Source organism: Nicotiana tabacum, chromosome 8 (assembly GCF_000715075.1).
Source record: "Nicotiana tabacum cultivar K326 chromosome 8, ASM71507v2, whole genome shotgun sequence".
Classification (NCBI taxonomy): domain Eukaryota; kingdom Viridiplantae; phylum Streptophyta; class Magnoliopsida; order Solanales; family Solanaceae; genus Nicotiana; species Nicotiana tabacum.
Window position 1 is genome coordinate 176,506,172 of NC_134087.1, and position 25,139 is coordinate 176,531,310.

Below are 25,139 nucleotides of genomic sequence, written 5' to 3' on the forward strand. Positions count from 1 at the left end.
AAGAAATGACGAAAGTAGGAGGTAAGACCTCGACGAGGCTGAAGAATAAATAGATATGGCTTACATAAGAATGGTCGCTCAAAACTAACAGGCAGAGCGATACTACAGCAAAAATCCAAGATCAGACCGCTCAAAGTTGGAGACTACATACTCAAAGCCAAGACACATGAAAACAAGGACCCACGAGAAGGAAAGCTAAGGACTAATTGGGACGGCCCATAAAAATCACGGCGGCAGTAAGCAAAGGGTCGTTCCAACTAGAAACAATGGAGGGGAAACTATTACGAAACAACTGGAACATCGACCACCTCAAGTACTTCAACTTCTATGGAAAAATATTCTCTAAGCCGTACTCTTTTTCCCTCACCTGAGTTTTGTCCCAATTGGGTTTTCTCGAGAAGGTTTTTAACGAGGTGGCAAGGAGGACATTTCGAAGTTAAAGCATGAGTAGGTAAGATTACAAGTTGGCAAGTCCATTTCTCGACCCCTCGAATACTTCTCTAGGACGAACAATAAAGGTTCTAGATAGACTGGGACTAGAATACCAGCCCGAAAAAACATGTAAACTTCTCCAATGTATATATGTAAAGCAAAGCATACAAACACATGATGTTCGGCCATGTCTCCACCTTTAACTCCGCACCAATAAATGCGCTCACATTCGACCTCGTTCGAATTAACTAAGAGTCAACATTCAACCTCACTCGAATCGACTCACATTCAACCCTGTTCGAATCAACTACGAGTCAACATTCAACCTCGCTCAAATCGACTCACGTTCGACCTTATTTTGTTTATTGATTAAAACAGACTTTCCATTTCATCAAAAACTGTCTTTACAAAACCAGGTTGATGTTGACCATCAGCCTCCTAATTATAATTACAATTAGCTAAACTAATTACACTTTCAAGAAAATTACAACTACTCCATGGATACTTACTCAATCCTTGCAAAGTTGGTTGCCATTTGCTATTTGATCTTCCTTGTACATGCATGTGTAGGGCAATCTCTCTGCATATCCCACCTAGTTATATCTGCCTTTGTTGAATCTGAGGGAGTTCCTTTCTCTCCAAATACAGCAAACTACCATGGCAAAAGTTGCAGTAGTTATAGCTGCCATGCCAGTTTTCCTTTTAGCTATGTTACAGATCCATTCTATCTCTATTTGCCAACTGCCTATTCTCCTTGTAATTCCCAGCCATTTGAGTATTCTATCCCATATTATGTTTGTACATGATCATTCAAAAAATAAGTGATCAAATGTTTCTATGCTCTTAGCACAAAAGGCACATTCTTGGGACACTTGAATCCTAAATTTATGTAGTCTATCCACAATGGCTAGCCTCTGATAAATTGCCAACCATAAATGAAACTTAAATCTTGGATGGATCTGTGGATGCATATGTATGCTCTTCCAGCCAACCTTGGGAAATTAAGGCAGCATCTAAATATGGGCTCTCTGAATTTGAAATCTTCCTTGCTTCTCCATATCTACTAATGTTGTAGTAAGGATGGTCTGCATTGTGCTCACTTGTAACAAATCTTTCTTTGCTTTTATGATCTTCCTGACCACCCAAGCTGCTGTTTTAAGTGTGTCCATTGTGTCAATCTTCCTTCTGCTTTATGTAATAGCAATGAGTCCATTTGATCCATAATGCATCCTTTTTCATAGTCAGTGCCCATAATTATTTCAGGATTGTTGCTTTATTCCATAGCCTCATGTTGATAACATTTAATCCCCCAGTTGCTTTTGGTTGACTGAACTTGTCCCAAGCTATCATTGCTTTCCTAGATGTAGCACTTGAGCCACTCCAAAGGAATGTTCTGCAAATTATTTCAATCATCTTCATAATCTTCTTAGGCAATATGAATATTTGAGCCCAGTAAGTTTGCATGCCAAAGAGTACAGACTTAATGAGCTGCACTCTTTCTGAATATGATAGCATCCTAGCTGACCAACAATTAACTCTTTCAGTGATCTTTTCCACCAGTGGCAAGCATTGTTGAATATTTAACTTCTTTGCAGACACTGGAACTCCCAGGTACTTGAAAGGAATTGATCCCTCTGTATACCCTGTTAGGTTGAGCATTGAGACTTTGATGTCCTAGTGTACTCCAGCAATGTAGATAGAGCTTTTATTTGCATTTGTCTGAAGGCCAGATACAGCAGAAAATCTTTGAAAAGTTTCCTGCATTTTGGTTATTGAGGTTATATCTGCCCTACAAAACATAAGTAAGTTGTCAGCGAAACAAATATGAGTCACTCCCAGCTTTTTGCATCTTGGATAGTATTTGAATTCCTTTGTGGCAGGTAGTTGATTCATCTCTCTTTGTAAATACTCCATTGCAATGACAAATAGGTAAGGAGACATGGGGTCTCCTTGTCTAATCCCTCTCTTGGCCTGGAACGGTTTGGTGAGGCCACCATTGAGCACCAATGAGTAAGACACTGTTGAAACACACTCCATTACCCAATGGATGAACTTCTGGGGGAACCCAAGATCAGTTAGCATACACCTAAAAAACTGCTAATCCAATGAATCATATGCCTTTTTAATGTCTACTTTCAGCACACATCTGGGTGATAAACCTTTCCTATTATAGCCTTTGAACAACTCATGGCTAAATAGGATGTTATCAATGATATTCCTTCCTTCAATGAATGCAAACTGTGACTTCCCAATGATCACGTCTATTACCTTCTTTATTTCTAGTCAGTATCTTTGCAACAACCTTATACAATGTAGTGCAGAATGCTATAGGGCTGTAGTCTTTCACTTTAGATGGAGATGGGATCTTAGGAATCAGTGTAATAGCAGTACAATTCTATGTTGGCATCATTCTACCTATGTGAAAGAAATATGACACAACCCCATATATGTCCCACTTCATAGTCTCCCATTTCTTGGTGAAGAATTCTATAGGAAAAGAATCCACTCCAGGGGCTTTATCCTATGGCATATCCCTAATTGCTTCATCAATCTCTTCATGAGTTATATCCATTATTAGTTCATGTTGATATTGTAAAGTGAGATAGTTTCCTGCCTTAATGATACTAGTATTAGGGCATGACATTAATCCATTAGCATTCCCCATTAGCTTTATAAAGAAATCAGTAAACTCCTTTTCCACAGCCTTTGGATTAGTGATATTTATTCCCAAGTCATTGTATACAAAAGTAATATTATTCTTGTTGACCCTTATTTTCAGCTGTGCATAGAAATATTTAGAGTTGGAGTCACCATAATCAATCCATGTTGCTCTAGATTTTTGCCTCAATATTCTTTCTTCTATTGTACTCCATTTCTCCAAATCACTCATATTCTGCTTCTCTTGCTCAATTAACAACTGATTAAAGGGATCAGTGACTAGAGCTACTTGAACACATTTTAAACTATTCCTAATTTGAGTCAGTGTTTGTTCATAGCTTGACATAGCCTTGTTCAGACCCTTAGCCTCTTCTTTTAGTCTTTTTAGCTTCAGCCATATAAGTTCCATAAGATCATGCTCTACCTGTTGTTGCCATACTCTATTCACCATAGGAGTGAAGTCCTTATGGTCCATTGTCACCATGTATAACTTAAAAGGCCTTGGGTAGATAGTTTTTCTCTTCCATAATTGAACTACAATTGGGGAGTGATCAGATACTCCAGGTTCCACAAAATTAGCTTCTAGATGTCTATAAGTCAGAGTCCAACTGAAATTTTCAAAAGCCCAATCAATTTTACTATAAACTCTATCAATTAGCATTCTATTTGTTGTACCAGGTGAAGAAGCACCCTTTTGTTCTTAATGGGTTCAGTTGCATATTATCAATACACTACTTGAAATCATGCACCTCATTAGCTGTCACTGGTTGTCCTAATATGTCCTCAGTAGTTAACACATTGTTGAAATCCCTACTGATAAGCCATGGTATTTGAATCTGGCCACATAGTATCTGCAATTCATGCCATAGGCTTGCCCTTTCCTGCACCTTATTCCTAGCATATATTGTTGTCAACATAATCAGGGAGTTTGTTGTTTGAACTTCCAATGAGCAATGAATGAATTGTTCATGTATTTGGAGTATCTTAACTATCAGGTGTGTCTTCCAGAAGAGCCAAATCCTTCCTTTTATAGCTTTAGTGTAGTTGCAACAGTAGCCCCAATCTCTATCTACCTTGGTCACTATACTTTTTGCCCTTCTTTCCTTTACTCTAGTTTCTAGACACCCAAAGATATCTATTTTATTCTTTTGCCGAAAAAATCTTAACTCCTTCTGTTTATAGGGCTTGTTCATCCCTCTTATATTCCAAGTGCGCGCAATTGGTTTGAGGGTATGATCAATCATAGAACCATCTCTTTTTGAAGTGCTTGGCACACACTCTTCCAAAATCTTGAACCTATTTATAGTGATGCCCTCATCATTATGAGACTGTTGTTGCTGCAGGACTATAGCTATGCTGACTCCTGCACTCTTCATTTCTACTGATTACTTGTGTCACTTGTGTAGGGGTATCTTCAACTACTGCTTTTTGTTTACCTTTTCCTGCCTCTACTTGTTGACTCTCTTCTCCTTTCCCATATATTTTCCCATCTTCTCTTGTTATCCCTTTGGCTTTCATTCCTGCATTGTTTTATTCTTTCTAACTCTATTCCTTCTTTTTGGAGCTTTAAACTCAACCTCTTCATTGTTCTGCTGCTTATTCCTCCAACATTCAAAATTGTCATGGCCAAAATGGATACATTCACTGTAGAACTTTGGCTTCCATTCATACAGAATTTACTGTTGCATAGTTCCTGATGGATTAACAATCTCTATACTCTCCAGCATTGGCTTAGTGATATCAACCTTCACTAAGACCCTTGCATATGAAATTTTGTTAAGATCAGTCGTGAATATGTCAGTTTACCTAGGAATTCCAATAGCACTAGCCACTTTGCTAAATGCATCTGCAGTCCAGTATCCAATACGTAAGCTAGGGAAATGAATCCACAATGGAATAGTTGTAATGCATTTAGGGTCAAAATGAAATTCTCTTTCCCAGTTCTGCAGTATGAATGGTTTGTTATGGTACGAGTATGGACCTGCTTGCATTACTAGATCCCTATCTTCAATTGTTGAGAATCTAAAAACATAGTAGCCATCACTATGATACAGAATTTGAGGTTTCGATACAAAATCCCAAATTGAATCAATATAAGCCTCCATAGATTTCTCATATGAAGTATCACCTAGAACATAACCAATTAAGGTAGTCGCCCAGTGGCCATTCAACTCTCTCATATCTTCCTCAATAATTTGTACAACAATCTTACCATCTCTATGACTTGGTGGTACATATTCCAGTCTCATGCCCATCTGAGCTTATGTCTCTCTCAGCGCACGTTTAGCCAAGGTAGGCTAACTTGCACCATCGATGGCAAGAAGGCGGAAACAACCATCAATGGTGAGCTCTATTGTAACTCTGGCGACCACAGGAATTAACTCATTCGAATTAATTAAGAGTCAACATTCGACCTCACTCGAATCGACTCACATTCGACCTTGCTCAAATTAACTAAGATTCAATATTTTACCTCACTCGAAATGACTCACATTCAACCTCGTTCGAATTAACTAAGAGTTAACATTCGACCTCGCTCGAATCAACTCACATTAGACCCCGTTCGAATCAACTATGACTTAACATTCAACCTCACTCGAATCGACTCACATTCGACCTCGTTCGAATTAAGTAAGAGTCATCATTTGACCTTGTTCGAATCGACTCACATTCGACCTCGTTCGAATTAACTAAGAGTCAATGTTCGACCTCGCTCGAATCGACTCACATTCAGCCCCGTCTGAATCAACTACGAGTCAATATTCGACTTCGCTCGAATTGGCTTACATTCGACCTCGTTCGAATTAATTAAGGTCAACATTTGACCTCGCTCGAATCGACTCACATTCGACCTCGTTCAAATTAATTAAGACTCAACATTCGACCTCGCTCGAATTGATTTACATTCAACCTCGTTCGAATTAACTAAGAGTAACAATCGATCTCGCTCAAATCAACTCACATTCGACCTCGTTCGAATCAATTGACACTCACATTCGACATAGTTCGAATTAGTTAAGAGAGATGATTCCACCTCGCTCGAATTCAACTTACATTCGGCCTAACTTGAACTTGATTCATAGAATCTCATTCGATTCAATTACGACAACGTTCGACTTCGAGCGAAGTAATCAAGGACACTCAATCATGATCGAGCTAACGCCTACCAACACAATTCTTTTGATCAAGGCAATCAATTGAAGAAAATATTCAAGGAAAAACAGGAGACTCAAAAATAAACAACAAAAGTAGCATTCCAAAAGGTATCTTACAAGGGCCGAACAAACGCCCACAAAAATAAAAACATAGATTACCAAAAAAACACTACTCGGCAGCATCGCCCCCACCATCGTCCCCATCATCGTCCTTACCATCGGAGTATTCATCATCATACCATGCACTAGACTCGAGCCCGTCCAAATCTCCACCATCATCGACCCCCGACATAGTAGGATCGTAACCACAAATGACCTGAGCTGCACGTGTCTTAGTACAAACATCTTCAAACTCAACCTCAGAAACCCTCACTACCGTCATCAAGCCCCTGAATATGTCTAGTTGAGCCTCAACATGAATCCACTTTTCGTACAAACTCCGTGGAACATTGGGATAAGTGGAAGAACGAGATAAAGACAGTTGAGCCAGTAGCCGGGCACTTTCGGCCTCAAGAATGACGATCTGCTCATTTAGGTCTGAAATCTCTTTCTCAAGACCACCAATCTGTTTGTCAAACCTCACCTCCTTGAGCGCAGCCATCTCTGCATCATTCGCCCGCTCAGATCTAAGGACACGGATGGTATCCTCTAATGCCGCCATCTTCGCCAAAGCTGCCACCCTGGCCTCTTCGGTCCTCTCCGAATCCACCACTATTTTGATCAACTAGTCACTAAGGCCGTTAGCTCTGATCGAGCTCTACTATAGCTTGGCCCGCAGGGATGCCACTTGAGCTTGAAGGTCGACACACTCTGTTGCGACTCCCCTGCTCACCTCGAGCTCCTCATACTTGGCCGTAAGTTCTCCCTCGAGCTCGCTACATCTGCCGATGACCCTCACAAGCTCATCGTCCTTCTATTTCAGCTCGTCTCTAAGAGACTGGAATTTACCGTTCGTTCTGAATCGGCGGCATAACTCATGATGTTTGGCACGATACTCTTTATACTTAGACTCCATCCTTTTGAACAAATCCCTCTTCTTCGCTTCTCGGCGGGCGCACTCAATTTCCAAAATGAGGGTTTGATTAACAAGCAAAAAATAGAAAGTAGTCAGCAAAAACGAATAATGAAAAGGAAAGGAGAAAAAGATATGAAAACTCAAAATTCAAAAACTTACCCGCAAAGCCATTCCGGATATGCCCAACGATAGATCGGCATCCTTAAACGTTTGTAGGTCATGTTCTCGGAGCCAGTGCAAAGAGGAACCAAAGAAGGAACTATGCTCTCTATATCCGTCAACAAGTTATAGTCTAAGGAATGACGATGAAACGAGTACCTCCCTCCGTTCTCACCTCTACCTGAGTCAACCCCTCATCAAACATTCGTACCTCTTTAGGGTCGATGTCAGAACCAGACTCATCACCATCTATGGCCATATTTTTCCCCCCTCTTCGGCAGACGAAGATATGTCGGCCCGCTCTGACATTGACGGATCACTTCTCGGAATTACCTCCGATGCCTCTGATCGCCCTCCTCCTTCCACGACGACCTCTGGCAAGGAAACATTCTCCACATCTGAAGGGGGCGCAGTCTCTGCATCCAAAGCCATGCCACTTTCGGGTTCGGCCGTGGCCCCCTCAAGATCCCCCTATTGGCTCTTCGTTCTTTATCGCCTCGCCGCCAACCTCCACTCTCCGCCTTTTTAGCAAAACCCCTTCCTCCCTCGCATGGCAAAGACTCGTCCACTAAATGTAATATTGGAGAAGTAGGAGCCTTCACTAATGGGGCAACTGCCCGATGACCAGGCCTACGTAGGGCCGAGGCCTGAGAGGAAGCAACAGTGTGTGTATACTTTCCTACAGTCATAGAGAGCATAGACCCAGTCGAAGTACCTGATTGATGAAAAGCAGAGGTGGAAGCCTTCGCTTTCCTCGGAACCCTCTGATCTAACAACAAGGAAAAACTATATAGGTGAAAAATAAGACGGTGTTAAGATCGAAGTAACTAAAGATCGAAACTTGACTTACTGGTCGAAGAAGGTTTACGTCCAAAATCCTTGTTGAAGGACGACCATTCATGGATTCCCACCGTGTGGGGAAAAATTTGAGCCACCCAATCGCGAATATTGGCGACCAATCTAGGAGGATCCTTCTCTGTTACACAAAAAGGAAGAAGAAAGATCAATTCACCGAAGAGAGAACAAACAATCAGTTAGCAAAAACACTAACGGGCGAAGTTTCACTCCTTAGGGAATCCACTATGGTTCGCCACCGCGTGCTCGGTTTTGATGTAGAAAAAGTTGACCCAAAATCGATGATTAGTCTTATCGTCCATTTTCACCACTAGTCCCTTAGTCCTACGATGGCGGAGATGTATCATCGTACCCCTGTGGAAGCTTGGCGCGAAAAGACGCATCACATGGCAGATGGAGATCCCACGGTTTGGCCAGCTCCGCATACTTTATCAACATAAGAAAGAGTTTGTAAATATAGGGGGAGAGATAGGCCGTACAGATGCCATAATAGTGGTAGAACTCCTTCGCCAATAGGGGAAGAGGAAGGGAATAGCCCACTTGGAACGGGTATGCGTAAAATGCACAATACCCAGGAAGATGAATCTGGATCACGCCGTTCCCAGCTAGGACTAGATCTATGTGAGCAGGGATGTTGTACTTGGTCCTAAGCATGGCAAGATGGGTTTCTTCCATCTCAAATTTTGTAGGCTCAGGTTCGCCTGCAAGTGACTTCGAGAAGTTCGACTTAGGCTCCAGTGGTGGATTGCCTCTTTACCCATTTTTTTCCTTCGATTTTCAGGGTACAAAGTCAGCAACGTCGTTGGAGAATGAATCTCGGGCGGTGAACAACCTTTTTTTATTCCGGAAGAAAGTCTATTTAAAATTAAACTATTTTTATGTTTGAGCAAAGCTTCGATATTATATCTAGATGATTTTCAAGTGATTTATCTTACTTCCTTAGGAAAAAGAAAAACAACTTCCATCAAAATCTTCTCTTCTCTTTAATTTTCAGAAGTTTCCCTAAAAAAACTCTCTTTTGGTAATTTTGGTGTTGAAATGGAGGTGTAATTGTGAATACAAGGTGTTTTCTAGTATAGATATTGTATAATCGTTATTAATACACATTTATATTGTGACGACTTGGCCAGTCGTCTCATGAGTTACCGCTCTATTTCTCCCATTTCTGCTTCTTATTACTTTGTTTATCGGTTCTATATGTGATCGGGTAGGTTGGCTCAAGTTTAGAAAGGTTTTAAGAAGGGTTGAGACACTTAGTCTCTTTTGAGGAAGCTTAAGTTGGAAAAGTCAACCGGATGTTGACTTATGTGTTAGAGGGCTCGGATGTGAGTTCCGATGGTTCGGAAGGTAATTTGGGACGTAGGAGCATGATCGGAATGTGTTTTGGAGGTTGATCGAAGCCAACCCTGCACTACTATTGAGTAGCGAGAGAGGTAGAAGCAGCTTTTACTCGATTAAGGTCGGGATCGATTTCCGCAGGGTGCTAGATATTGGAGTTGAGTTTCTATCTAAAATGGAGTTGCGTATTTGTCCCTAATTTCACTTCTACACATTTTTAGTTTTGACTATAATTCTAACTTTATAATACTACAATGTTGAATTAAGCTAAATAAGATTAAGGTTAAACTATTGCGAGTTGTTCAAATAGGTAAAAGGCACTAGGGTAGTGACTTTCTCCTAGGTGGTCAATTGACGGATGCTTGAGTCTAAAGCTAGATTGTCACATTTGGGGAGTATGATATAACCATTGCATGATTTTACTCACTCTATACCTCTCGGTAGTTCGAGTGATTTTGCCCGAATTAACTTTCTCAAGACCAATTGGGTATGCAAATTTGCACAAGCAATCAAGGTTCGAGTTGGGTATTACTATCTCTAGATTTAACCCTTTAATAGGGGCTATCAATCTCTTGAATACGCCCAAATTCCTCGTTGGACTAATTTCATGGACTTATGCTCTCTTTCTCAAGAAGAGCCAAAGTCTACTAGGATAAACTAGTGTTTGCAACCACTAATTCACCATTAAAATCCTAAACTAGCCCAAATATCAAACACCCATAGACAATCAAGTATCAAAACACAAGACCCATCAATTACCTACACTAGGGTTGAGCCACAACCCTAGCAAATGGGTCTAATTACTCATAATTAGAGAAGAAAACAAAGAAATAGATGAAGAAAAACTCATAATAATTAATTGCTAAATTAAACTTGAAGATTCAATGTTGAAATTAAGCTAAAATTACTCAAAATAGCAAAAGGAACGAAGTCACGAGCGTAGCTCTCAGTACAAAACTATCTGATGACCTAAAAATAGGAAAAATCTATTTATACTAGGCTAAAAATATTGGACAAAAATACCCCTGCGGGGCTAGTGCGGACCATACAAAATCGAGTGCGGTCGCACTAAGGCTCTGGGCTGCGGCCACACCGGCCCTGTTTTGGCTGAGCTTTGTCTTGTCTTGGTACTTGTGCAAGTTTCACTCCTTTTTGAGCTGGTTTTTGACACCTTGTCACCTTGTTGATCAAACCTGCAATCAAGCACAACTTGTTAGCCTTTGGGACTATTTTGTACATATTTCTAATCAAAACTTAAGCAAGAACGAGTGTAAAAGGCATCATATTCCCTAGTTATCAACTCCCCCAAACTTAAGCTTTTGCTTGTCCTCAAGCAAACAAAATAAGACTCACCCCTTAAGAGAAAATCCAAGAAAATTCAGTTGTCCTAAAGTGACCTCATCTAGTATCAATTGGGACTAATAATTGCCCTCAATACAAATGAATCATTAACAACATTCACTCTTTTAAACACCATGGATTTAGTGCGACACAAGAGCATCAAGAGTTGACTCAACACATCAAAGAAACTCTTTCTATTACTTTGGTCATTGTGGAACCCAAACTCACACATTCTCAACTCTCCCTAAGCAAACCTCACTTTTAGGGTAGTGGCACTCAGAACAAGGTTAATGGAAATACACTCATCTCTCTCAAGGAAAAGTCACAAGTCAGGCTCTAAGTACCATATGCTTGCCCCTTATGTGAGTCACCACTAATGTAAGCTTCATTCAACTCAAGATCATATAGGGTTTTTGTGGAGACATAGTGAAGGCTTATGGTTCGGAGTAGGAAATGTTTGGTCTAAGTAGGTTCCATATTCCCTTAAGCACTTCTTTTGCTTCATTTTGGCACACATTCACTTGACTTTTCAAGTCATTTAACTTATTTCTAAGGGGTTAGAGAGACACACTGTCACTCTTTCTTGTTCATTTCAAATCTTTTCTCCTTTCTCAACTTTCCACACCTTTCATTCTTTGCTTTTATTGAATTCCTTTATTTATTTCTACATTGAATATTCTTTTTGTTTTTTGCTTTTCTTTCTTTTTCATTGCCTTTTCTTTTCTTCATTTTGTGCATTTTTACCACTTTGTTGCAATCCTCATCTCTCCCCCCAAACTTATACGTTTGACATGTGCTAAGAAAAGATCGGGTGGCAAGAGAGGGTATCTTTTAGAACGGGTAAAAGCTTGTATCATGGTTATTGAAGAAAAAAGGTTTAGGGCTCAAAAGGGTTGACTAGGGATTTTATCATTGGTAGGCTATGGAAGTGTTCAAGCTATCATTTGGATCAAGGAGAGCCTATAATCATGTCTCAAGTCAAATTACACTTAGGATTTTGCCTCGATAAACATTCAGAGCAAGTTCTAGACCAATGGCTTGGGACTCGAACTTGCAATGCAATTTCTCACCACACAAGTTATGGGATCGCTAAAGACATAGAGTCAGGGTCCTACAACAACCTTAGATAATATTTGAGCCCACAATGGTCCCGAAAAATCACTTGATGATTATCGGCCAACACAAGAGTCTCAAGGTTACCACTTTCACCATCCTATACACAACGATTTGTTTTTGACCATAAGATCAAAGGCAAATGTGCTAGGCCCAACTGAAGCTTTGCTTGAGGCACCCTTACCACTAACTACTAGAAAGCAAAAAGAAAAGAAAAACATACTCAAACCCTTAAGAAGGTAGTCATGTCATCCATCATCGGGAAGAGCAATTCGGTTCACACAAACTCCACCTTTGGAAATAACCGTGACATTAAGAAAACCAAAGGCTTATTGCAAAAATCCAAAACAAGAAGCTACGAACATAAATAAGAAGCTAAGAAAGAAAAATTGTGCAAAGTAAAATGAATATTTACAAGAGGGGGTTTTAATCGAATATAAAATAAGGGAGATGAGTATATACAATGTAACATAACTTTTATATACAAACCCAAGGTAAAAAAAAGTACGGAAAATGTAATGAAATGCGGAAATAATATACATACCAAAGATAAAAAAGAAATAAAGAAATACTAAAAGTTGTCATATATATATACAGTCATCCAAATCAAATCAAAGTAGGGCCTACCCCCTCAAATGAAAGCTGGCATTGTCCTCAATGCCAACTAAACAAAATAAGCACCAAAAATAGAGGAAAGAGGATATAGAAACTCCCTATGGGCCGTCTGTCTGCATGGGGTCCTGAGTGGTCCCTGGGTCCTCAATATGCTCAGGAACCTGAGATTGGCTCCCTGTGACCTGTGGCTCTGCTGCTGGGACATGGGCCTAGACCTGGACAAGCTCCTGGGTAGCATCATGTGGCTAACTAGAGGAAGTCTTCGGTGGGTATGCCAACTGGATCACTGCATCATCTGTCTGGGGGATCACCCTCTTCCTCTTGGGAGGCCTCTCCAACTGCTCTGGCTGGGGATGAGCTGCTAGCACAAGGTCTTGTAGCAATAAATCCAAAGGCAGGTGATCTGCCTACAACCTGTCAACCTCAACCTGCAACTCCTTCACGGACTCCTTGGAAGCCCACGTCTTCCTCATCTTCTTAGCCTCCCTAGCAAGCTCCTTGAGAGCCTTTTCCTGTGAATCAACAACATCCGTGAGCACTTTCTGAGTATCAAGGATCTTCTTCTGGTTGTCCATAATATCCTTGAGAGCGTCCTCAATAGACTATGGGACCTGTGGAGGTGGAGGTGCCGACTGAGCTGCCATGGTAGTAGATAACATAGACAGCTTAGAAGTAGTTGTCTGCATCCAGTTGTTGATGCTAGTGAGGGCCTGGCTCAGACGGTGAACATTCAATAGATAGGTAGTGGTGGAAGGTATCTCTGGATTTGTGGAGGTGGATGGACCAGGGGCCATATCTGCTGCAGTGGGAGGAGGCTATTGAGTGGTCACTACCACTACTGGCTCTTCAAACTGGCCAGCTGAAGTAGTGGATTTTCCTTTGGAGCCCTTGCCCTTGGGGTTGTCATCACCCTGTAGGCTATACCATGAGAAGGGTGCCTTTGTCTTCACCTTCACATCAAATCCCTGCTTCTCCACATTGAGGTCCTCGAAGTACATTGTCAAAAAGTTGGGGAATGGGTAGGACCTGTCACCCTCACTCACTACCCATGAAATAATCCGGGACATCACATTCCCGACATTGATCGGGTACCCTGTTATGATTGATGCAACTAAGATCGCCTGGTGAAGTGGGAGTGAGTTTTCATGGGTGGTAGGATCTAGCCTGCTGCACACGAATGTATCCCACCCCTTTGCCTCAAAATTCAGTGTCCTCCTCAATATTTTACCCCCGCAGTTAGTCATTCGGGAGTGGTACCTAGGATTACCAAGTACTCCGCCAACCACGGAAGGGCCTCTTTACCCAATTTCATCTTGTCAAGGTACAGGGACTCATCCTCCTCTGTGAAACCCAAATAGTCATTGATGGTCTTACCATCAAACTTCAATTTTAAGTTCCGGATTTTGGTGACCGTGGTACCCTTTTTGATGTGGGCCACGTTGGTGTAGAATTCTTTCACCAAATTCTCATTTGCGTCATCCACTTGCCCGATAAGGTAGTCCCATCCGGCTCCATCATTGAATTGCCTCAACACATTGGGATTGTAAGGCAAAAGATCCCGGGTAATGATTTTTCTCTCCAGAATCAACCTCTTCTCTGGCCACCACTCTTTGAACTTATGGTAGGCAATCTCACTTACGAACTGGTCCTCTCATGCCTCCGGGTTCCTAGTCCGCTCAACCCCGCCAACTTGGGGCTCACCGCCTTGTGCTTCTTCCTCCCTCCTTCAGTACTGCATCCTCTCCGGATAATGAAGCTATGGGAGAGTTGGAGTACTCATCTCCACTGCTGTCAGCTGAGCCCTTAGACGACTTAGAAGATACATGAACTGAAACTTGGGCAATGGGGGATGTTGGGGGTGTATCTCTCAATTTGTTTCTCTCCAGCTAGTCAAGAATGAACTCTGGCACGAAGTCTGATGATGCATCCCGGTAGGGCTCTTATTCACTCCCCGACTGATCAATTGCTCTGTCTGCAGCTTTAATGAGTTTCCTTGTGTTCTTTATGTTTTGACGGGCTTGTGGGGTTAACTTTATCATCTTTTGTTTTCCACCCCGGGAGGACTCCCCTCTGCCTGTTTGTTTACCATATTTTCCTCTGGATTTCACCATTGTCTGCAAACAACATTTAGTCATGCTTTGTTAGTGTCCATAAAAAATAATGAAATGCAAAGTTGCAGAAAAAGAAAGATATTGCAGATAGTTCAGTTATTGCAGAGTGCGAACCGCACAAAATGCAGTGCGGCCGCAAAGAGGCCAATGTGAACCGCATAAAATGACACCGCGGTCCGCACAAAGGTGGGGTTCAGACTACTCACACTCTGAATAAATGCATCGTGGACCGCACAAAATGCCATTGCGGTCTGCATTGAGGCACCGTGGACTGCACAAAATGCAATGCGGCCGCGGTCCTCACTTATCAGAATGCAGAACATTGTTCACCGCAGTCCGCATTAAATGGCATTACGGACCGCACAAGAGCACCGCAGACCGCACTAAACCCACCGTGGTCTGCACTGAGTACCACGTCGCAGCACCAAACTAGGGTTCATGATACGTTCAAATTAAGTCCACTTTTTTACCTAAGGAATAGTCCCTACGTGTTGGTTCAGTTATTTGACTACCTAAACCTACTTTAAACAAGAAATTAACTAACCTAATGTACCAAATCGAAAGAAATACGGGAAATGCAGAAGAAGAGCTAAGAAAATAAAAATTTAATGAAAATAATAAAATTAACAATTGAAAAGAAATGAAAGTACCAGAAGTAAGATGTTGTGATGATGATTAAGCCTTAGTGGGTTAGTTACGTGCAATAAGTGGAGATGAACAGTGGTTTTTAAAGCTCTGAGAGTAAAAAGATCGAAAAGTTTAAAATGAGTGCCTCAGGTCCTATTTATAGAAAAAGGTCCTAGGGCCCAGCTCACCTACCCACCGCGGACCGTACAAAATGGCATCGCGGTCCGCGGTGCTCGAAACCACAGGGCTCAGACAAGACAACCATTTTGGTCCGCACAAAATGCCATGTAGCCGCAGTGGACCACCGCGAACCGCACAAAATTCAATACGGCCATGATGGTAAACTTCAGAGAACCTCCATTTTTGGCAATTCATCAGTGTGGTCCGCATTGATTTCTTTCCCCCGCCCTAAGGTCTTTGCGGCCGCACAAAATGGCAGTGCGGTCCGCATTGACAATCTTTAGAGAGTAGTCATTTTCCAACTTTTTCCTGCACTGCATCAACACAATCCTACAGCATCTCACAACCAGTCAGTCCAAAAATAAATCCTACACTACAATGAAAATCAAAGAAAAATAAGAAGAAAAACACATAGGTTGCCTCCCAAAAATCGCCTGATTTAACGTCGCGGCGCGATGCAGGTTACCATCAAATTATTTGAGATGAAGAAGTGTCACCACGTGGCTGTCATCAATTTTTCCCAAGTAGTGCTTGACCCTATGGCCATTCACTCTGAAAACTTCCCCATTTTTGTTCTTCAAATCAAGTGCACCAAACGGAGTCACAAACACCACTTCAAAAGGTCCACTCCATTTTGACTTAAGCTTTCCCGGAAACAGACGTAACCGAGAATTGAACAAGAGAACCAAATCACCCACTTTGAACTCCTTGCTACGAGCATATTTATCATGAAGGCACTTCATCTTGTCCTTGTACAAGGAAGAACTAGAGTAGGCATGGAATCAGAATTCATCAATTTTATTGAGCTGCTCCACACGAAGATTGGCTGCAACATCCCATTCAAGATTTAGCTTCCTCAAAGCCCATATGGCCTTTTGCTCTAACTCAACCAGTAGATGGCAAGCTTTCCCGAACACCAACTGATACGGAGACATACCAATCAGAGTCTTGTAAGTAGTCTTATAAGCCCGTAGAGCATTATCCAACTTCTTTGACCAATCGGTCCTATTTGCATTGACCGTCTTTGGCAATATACTCTTTATTTCCCTATTGGAGACTTCCACTTGACAACTTGCTTGAGGATGATAGGGAGTAGAAACTTTGTGATTGACACTATACTTTGCAAGCAAAGTGTCAAAAGCTCTATTGCAAAAATGAGACCCCCACCACTTATGATTGCACGAGGAGTACCAAACCTTGTAAAAATGCTCTTCTTGAGAAATGCAACAACACTCCAGGCCTCATTGTTGGGCAAAGCCACGACTTCAACCCACTTCAAAACATAGTCAACCGCCACAAGAATGTATATGTTCTCACACGAGCTAACAAACGGGCCCATAAAATCAATGCCCCATACATCAAAAATATCAACCTTAAGAATGGTATTGAGAGGCATCTCATCTTTCTTCGAAATTCTGCCCGCTCTTTGACATCACACCTCTTCACTAGTTCACTTGCATCTTTGTACAAAGTTGGCTAATAAAACCCACAACTAAGAACTTTGAAAGCCGTCCTCGCCCCGCCATGATGGCCACCATAGGAGAGGAATGACAAGCCTCCAAGATACTCATTTGCTCTTCCTCCATGGCACACCTTCGGATCACACCATCCGTGCAAATCTTGAACAAGTACGGCTCATCCCAATAGAAATCCAAACTATCTCGTTTGAGCTTCTTCCTTTGGTTAGAAGAGAGCTCACACGGGATTATACCAGTCACAAGGAAATTAGCAATGTTCGCAAACCATGGCATACCATTCACCGACACCGAAAGGAGTTGTTCGTCGGGAAATGAATCATTGATCTCTAAGCCATCACGAGGCCTCCCCTCCTCTTCCAAGCGGGAAAAGTGGTCCACCACTTGGTTTTCACTACTGTTCCGGTCCACAATCTCCAAATCAAACTCTTGAAGTAACAAGACCCATCGCATCAGTCTAGTTTTGGAATTCTTCTTCGTCATCAAGTGCCAGAGTGTGGCATGATCGGTATGAATTATGACCTTGGCACCCATGAGATACAGCCAGAATTTTTTCCATTGCGAACACAATAGCCAAAAGTTCTTTCTCGGTCACCGTGTAGTTCACTTGAGCATCATTCATTGTCTTGCTCGCATAGTACACCAGATGAAATATTTTGTTCACTCTTTGACCCAAAACCGCCCCAACCGCAACATCGCTCGCATCACACATGAGCTCAAAGGGCAAGCTCCAATTAGGTGCGATAATGATAGGAGTGGTGGTCAACTTATGCTTGAGAAGTTCAAAGGCTTGCATACATTTTTCATCAAACACACACTTGGCATCTTTTTCCAATAGCTTGCATAAGGGATTCACTACCTTCGAAAAGTCTTTAATGAATCTCCGGTAGAACCCCGCATGCCCAAGAAAACTTCTAAATCCCTTGACAGAGGTAGGGGGAGGGAGCCTTGAAATCACATCTATTTTTACTTTGTCTACCTCAATACTCTGCTTTGAATTTATGCCCAAAAACTATGCCCTCTTCCACCATAAAGTACCATTTCTCCCAATTGAGAACAAGATTGGTTTCTTCACAACGGGCCAAGACTCTATCAAGATTTTTCAAGCACTCATCAAACGAATCACCCACAACACTAAAGTCGTCTATGAACACCTCCAAAATGTCTTCCACCATATCGGTGAAGATGGCCATCATACACCGCTGAAATATAGTTGGTGCATTACATAACCCAAAAGGCATCCGAGAAAAGGCAAAGGTGCCATATGGACAAGTGAATGTGGTCTTCTCCTAATCTTCCAGAGCAATCAAGATTTGGTTGTACCCAGAATACCCATCAAAGAAATAGTAGAAGGCACGCCCAACAAGTCGGTCTAACATCTGATCAAGAAAAGGTAATGGAAAGTGATCCTTACGGGTCACTTTATTCAACTTGCGGTAGTCCATGCATACCCTCCAACCGGTGATAGTTTTGGTAGGAATCAACTCATTTTGTGAATTTGCAACCACGGGTCACACCACCCTTCTTCGGTACACATTGTACCGGCGAAGTCCAAGAGCTATCATAGATGGGGTACACAACCCCGGCATCCAACCATTTGATCACCTCCTTTTTACAACTTCTTGCATTGCTTCGTTCAACCTTCTTTGATGCTCCAAGGAGGGCTTTGCAACATCTTCTAGAATAATCTTGTGCATACAGAATGCGGGGCTTATCCCCCGGATATCATCTAAAGTCCATCCAACTGCCTTTTTCCGCTTTTGAAGCACCGCCAATGTGGCATCAAGCTGCATGTTAGTAAAATAAGAGGAAAGAATAACTGGCAAAGTAGAACTTGGGCCTAAGAACTCATACCTGAAGTGTGGAGGCAACAGCTTCAACTCCAACACCAGAGGTTCCTCAATTGAAGGCTTTGTTGGTGGAGTCTTCCTATTCTCGAGATCCAAAGAAAGTTTTCTAGGCTCATAAGAGTACGATCTCATTCTATGTAAAGCATTCACACACTCCACCCGACTTGCATCCTCATTGACATCAAGATTCAACAATACGGCCTCAAGAGGGTCTTCCACATTGATCATTGCACTGGTATCATCAACTATCACTGCTGTAAAAAGGTCCACAAAAGAGCACACCTCGGTACTATTGGGCTACTTCATTGACTTGCACACATGAAAGACCACCTTTTCATCATCCACCCGGAAGGTGAGTTCCCCTGCTTCTACCTCAACTAAGGCCTTCCCCGTAGCAAGTAAAGGTCTCCCCAATATGATTGGAACTTCATAATCTACCTCACAATCCAAGATCACAAAATCAGCTGACAAGATAAATTTGTCCACCCCGACAAGGACATCATCAATAATACCCAATGGTCTCTTCATTGTTCTATCTGCCATTTGCAATCTTATGGAAGTCGTCCTCGGTTTCCCAATACCCAAAGTCTTGAAAACTGAGTAGGGCATCAAATTGATACTAGCCCCCAAATCACATAGAGTCTTAGCAAAGTCCGCACTCTCAATGGTGCAAGGAATGGTGAAAGCACCGGGATCTTTAAGCTTCGGGGCCATTGAATGCACTATAACACTAACTTGGTGAGTCATCTTTATTTTTCACAATCCATGGACCGTTTCTTTGTCACCGAGTCCTTCATGAATTTAGCATAGCCCGACATTTGTTCAAGAGCCTCCACCAAAGGTACATTAATGGATAAGCTCTTCATCATGTCAATGAACTTTTTAAACTGATTCTCATTTTTCTGCTTCGCGAGCCTTTGAGGATAAGGTGGAGGTGGCCTTGGCAAAGGAGCCTTGGCTTTAGGCACAACCGGCTCCGGCATGTCTATTACGTGTTCCCTAGACGGGTTCACATCATTTTAAGTTTCTAACTCGGCATCTTGAATATCAATCCTCACTTGTTCATTCACGTTCTCATCAATCACATTTTCAACCACCAAAGGAACTTCATCTTCTTGCAACTCAACATCATCACGCAAAATTTGTTTTTGTTTGGAGGCATTCACATCACCGCCTCATCCACTCCTTGTAGTTACCGCCATAACATGATTGTTCCCACCCTTCAGGTTCACTACCGTATCACTTGGTAGAGCACCCTTAGGGTGAGTATTCAAGGACTGTGAGATTTGGCCCAACTGAACCTCCAAATTCCTAATTGAAGTATTGTGGGAAGACAACTGAGCATCAGAATCTGCACTCTTTTTCATCATTTGTTCGAACATCATTTCAATTTTCCCCATATCATTGGTAGAAGAACTAGGACCTTGGGATGGAAATAGGGGTGGATTGTTCGGTTGTTGGTACATTGGGGGTCTTTGAAAGCCTTGCCCCCGATTTCCTTGGTTTCCATTATTCCATCCACCTTGATTGTTGTTACCACCCCAATTGTTGCTGTTACAATTCCAATTTCCTTGATTGTTGTTCCGATTACCCTAGTTGTTGTTTTGGTTGTTGTTTCCCAATTACCATTGCCTTGTTATTATTGATTGCCCCAATTGCCTTGGGGTCTCCATTGTTGTTGGTTGGAAGAATTGCCCCTTTGGCCTTGATAATTGTTCACGTATTGTACCTCTTCACTCTGTCCATCATAACCATCATCTTGGAATCCACCACAATCATTGTCAAATTGCTCTAAATTCCCTTGATTCTGTTGACCTCTTTGTCTTCTTTTGTTGACAAGCATGTTGAAACCCTCCATGGCATTCACTTGGCGAGGATTTTGAACTTGTTGCAACTGTGTCTTTGCTAGTTGGTTCATAGTAGTTGTCAACTCAGCTATAGCATGCCCATGATCATGTAACTCCTTGTGCAAATGAGTGACCATGGGGTCACCCTAAGGCACATTGGCTCTACTTTGCCAAGCAGAAGAAGTGTCAGCCATCTTGTCAAGAATGTCACAAGCCTCATCATATGACAGCTTCATGAAGTTGCCCCTAGCAAGTTGGTTCACTATGCATTGGTTTGTTGTGTTAATGCCCCAGGTAGAAAGTCTATTGGATCATCGCCTCAGTCATATCATTGTTGGGGAATTCCTTCACCATTGTTCTATAACGCTCCCCAATCTCATGCAAAGGTTCCGTGGTCCCTGGTGAGAAAATTTTTGCAATGAACTTGTTCGCCAACTCATCCCAAGTAGTGATGGAATGGTTGGGAAGTCGCTCGAGCCAATCCAATGCCTTCCCTCTAAGTGAGAATGGGAAGAGTCTCAACCGAAGTTCATCTTCAGACACATTAGTTTGCTTTCTCCCCCAACAGGTATCCACGAACCCCTTGAGATGTTTGTAAGCATTTTGATTGGCAGCGCTCGTGAAATACCCACGCTGCTCCAGCAATGTCAACATCATATTGGTAATTGAAAATTGTCCGCCCGAATCCGAGATGGGACAATTACACTTGCCTAGCCTTGGTTTGGAAGCACTCGAGGAGCCACTCTTGGAGGTGGCGGGGGAGGGTCTAGAATATTATCATTGGTCTAACGGCCTCTCCTTTGTCCTTGAGGCATTAATATGGACCTCATCTTCAACATTGTCATCTACTTCCTCCCCCGGCGGAAGATCTCCAAGGGGTGTGTTGTTTAAGTTTGCTGCCATTTTGTACCTGAAGTTGCGACCCACACAAGTTAGTAAATGAGAAGGAAAGAAGAACAATACACAAAACTATTTAGATAGATAGCCAAAACCGTTAGCTCCCCGGCAACGGTGCCAAAAAGTGATCGAAGCCAACTCTGCACTACTATTGAGTAGTGAGAGAGGTCGAAGCAGCTTTACCTGATTATGGCCGAGATCGATTTCCGCAGGGAGATAAATATTGGAGTTGAGTTTTTATCTAAAATGGAGTTGCGTATTTGTCCCTAATTGCACTTCTACGCATTTTTAGTTTTGATTATAATTCTAATTTTATAATACTACAATGCTGAATTAAACTAAATAAGATTAAGGTTAAATTATTGCAAGTTGTTCAAATAGGTAAAAGGCACTAGGGTAGTGACTTTCTCCTAGGTGGTCAATTGACGGATGCTTGAGTCTAAAGCTAGATTGTCATATTTGGGGAGTATGATATAACCATTGCACGATTTTACTCACTCTATACCTCACGGTAGTTCGAGTGATTTTGCTCGAATTAACTTTCTCAAGACCAATTGGGTATGCAAATTTGCACAAGCAATCAAGGTTCGAGTTGGGTATTACTATCTCTAGGTTTAACTCTTTAATAGGGGCTATCAATCTCTTGAATATGCCCCGATTCCTCGTTGGACTAATTTCATAGACTTAGGCTCTCTTTATCAAGAATAGCCAAAGTCTACTAGGCATAAACTAGTGTTTGCAACCACTAATTCACCATTAAAACCCTAAATTAGCCCAAATATCAAACACTCATAGACAATCAAGCATCAAAATACAAGACCCATCAATTACCCACAATAGGGTTGAGCCACAACCCTAGCAAATGGGTCTAGCTACTCATAATTAGAGAAGAAAACAAAGAAATAGATGAAGAAAAACTCATAATAATTAATTGCTAAATTAAACTTGAAGATTCAATGTTGAAATTAAGCTAAAATTACTCAAAATAGCAAAAGGAACGAAGTCATGAGCGCAACTCTCAGTACAAAACTATCTGATGACCTAAAAATGGGAAAAGAATCTATTTATACTACGCTGAAAATTCTGGACAAAAATACCCCGGCGGGGCTAGTGCGGGCCGCGCAAAATTGAGTGCAGTCGCACTAAGGCTTTAGGCTTGAATAATCAGCTCTCTGAATTTGGGCAATGCGGACCGCACAAAGTTGAGTGTGGCCAAGGTGGCTTCTATTGTGGTCCGCAGAAAATGGACCGCGGACCGCATTGGGCTTCAACCTTCAAACTGGCAACTCTCTGAACCTTGGCTCTGCGGACTGCACGAAATCGAGTGCAACCGCGGTGAACCCAATGCGGACCGCACAAAACCCTTTGCGGCCGCACTGCCTTATGGCCTGAAAAGCATCCTCTCTGAACTTCACTTTTGCGAACCACACAGAATGGTGTGCGGCCGCACTGGCCCTGTTTTGATTGAGCTTTGTCTTGTCTTGGTACTTGTTCAAGTTTCACTCCTTCTTGATCTAGTTTTTGATACCTTGTCACCTTGTTGATCAAACCTGCAATCAAACACAACTTGTTAGCTTTTGGGACTATTTTGTACACATTTATAATCAAAACTTAAGCAAGAAGGAGTGTAAAATGCATCATATTCCCTAGTTATCAAAGGTCCGGAGTAGATTTAGGCTTGAATTGGCGAAATTAGATTTTTGGCGTTTTTCGGTTTATAGGCGAGATTTTGATATAGGGGTCAGAATGGAATTTTGGGAGTTGCAGTGTTTTCGTTGTGTCATTTAGGATGTGTGTGCAAAATTTCAGGTCATTCGGACGTGGTTTGGTTGGGTTTTTTATCAAAAGCATAACTTAGAAGATTTTGGAATTCTTAGGCTTGAATCCGATGCAAATTTGGTGTTTTGATGTTGTTTTGAACGTTCTGAAGGTTGGAACAAGTTTGAATGATGTTATGGGATATGTTGGCATGTTTGGTTGAGGTCCCGGGGGCCTCGGGTAAGTTTCGAGTGGGCAATCGAACCATTTCATGTTTTGGAAAAATGTAGAAAACTGGTGTTCAGTGTTGCAGAGAAATGGCCTTCACATTCGCGAGTAGGCCCTCGCATTCACGAAGGGTTTGTTGGTGAAGGTGAGGATTTAGCCTTCGCATTTACAAGGAAGGTTCCGCGTTCGCGAAGGGATGGAATATTGTGCATCGTGTTCGCGAAGCTGTGCCGCGTTCGCGTAGAGGAAATTGAGTAGTTGGGGTTCAGGTTGAATTTGTTCATCGCATTCGCGAGAAAGGGAGCACGTTCGCAAAGGTTGGGCTGAGGAACCATCGTGTTCGCAAGGGACAGGTCGCGTTCGCATAAGAGTAAAATTTGGTCAAAGTTAGATTGTGCTTCGCGAACGCAAGGCATTGACCGCATTCGCGAAGAAGGTTTGGAGGCTTGGACAGAATGTTTAAATAGTCATCTTGTCCGCGATTTTGGGTAACTTCCACCATTTTTGAGCGATTTTGGAGCTTTTTGAAGAGGATTGAAAAGGGATTCAAGGGGAAACACTTGGAGGTAAGATTTATGGACCTAATACTCGATTCTAATGCGAATTCTACCTAATTAATCATGGAATTTAAGCCTAATATTGAAGAATTAAGGCTTGTAATTAAAGACCTAGAATTTGAGATTTGAGGGGTTGTTTGTGGTTGAATTTTGATGCTTTTGGTATGAATGAACTCGGGGAATGATAAGGAGTCCATTGATGTGATTTTATCGGAATCCGAGACGTGGGCTCGGGGGTCGGGTTTGGCCAATTTCGGGATTTGTGTTGTAATTTGATTTATTTCGAGTGGGCTTTGTTCCCTTAGCATATTTTGATGGTTTTACACTGATTTTGGTTAGATTTGGAGCATCTAGAGGCCGATTTGAGGGGCAAAGGCATCGTGAGCTAGAGATTTGGACCGGGTACAGGTGAGTAATGACTGTAAATGTTGTCCTAAGGGTATGAAACCCCGAATTGCACACCGTTGTGCTATATTGAGGTGACACACACACTAGATGACGAGTATGGGGTCGTACACTATTGGGGATTGTGACTTAGTCCATCCCGAATTATTCTTTTACCGCGTATTTGACTAAAAATTATTTGCTATCATCACGTTTTAGGCTGAATGCCATATTTGGGCCTCGTGCCAACTATTTGAACCCTTAGGAGATTTTTACCGATATTTCCTCACTGTTTGACTTTATACTTGTACTCAGTCATGTTATATTCTACTATTTTCATAACTCAACCATGTAGACTCTGCTTTAACACTTAAAAAGATATTTTAAATGATATTTTGGGCTAGCATCATGTTTTACTGTTGCCCAAGTAGCTTATAAGATTCTAACTGAGTAAGGTCGAGGGCCTATGTTGTGAGGAAACACTGATTATGATTATGAGGCCGACGACCTGAGATTTGTATGCCACGAGGTGGCTTGTTTATAT

General features: G+C 41.9%; 1 protein-coding gene across 1 annotated transcript; it reads right to left on the bottom strand.

Annotated features, from left to right (window-relative positions):
• Positions 1-2,953: 2,953 nt before the first annotated feature.
• On the bottom strand, positions 2,954-4,466 carry LOC142163419 (uncharacterized). The gene is made up of 2 exons (XM_075220702.1): positions 3,826-4,466; positions 2,954-3,698 (listed from the first exon to the last, which is right to left on the bottom strand). Exons 1-2 carry the CDS (start codon positions 4,464-4,466, stop codon positions 2,954-2,956), a joined length of 1,386 nt encoding a protein of 461 aa, XP_075076803.1.
• Between the last annotated feature and the right edge of the window lie 20,673 nt (positions 4,467-25,139).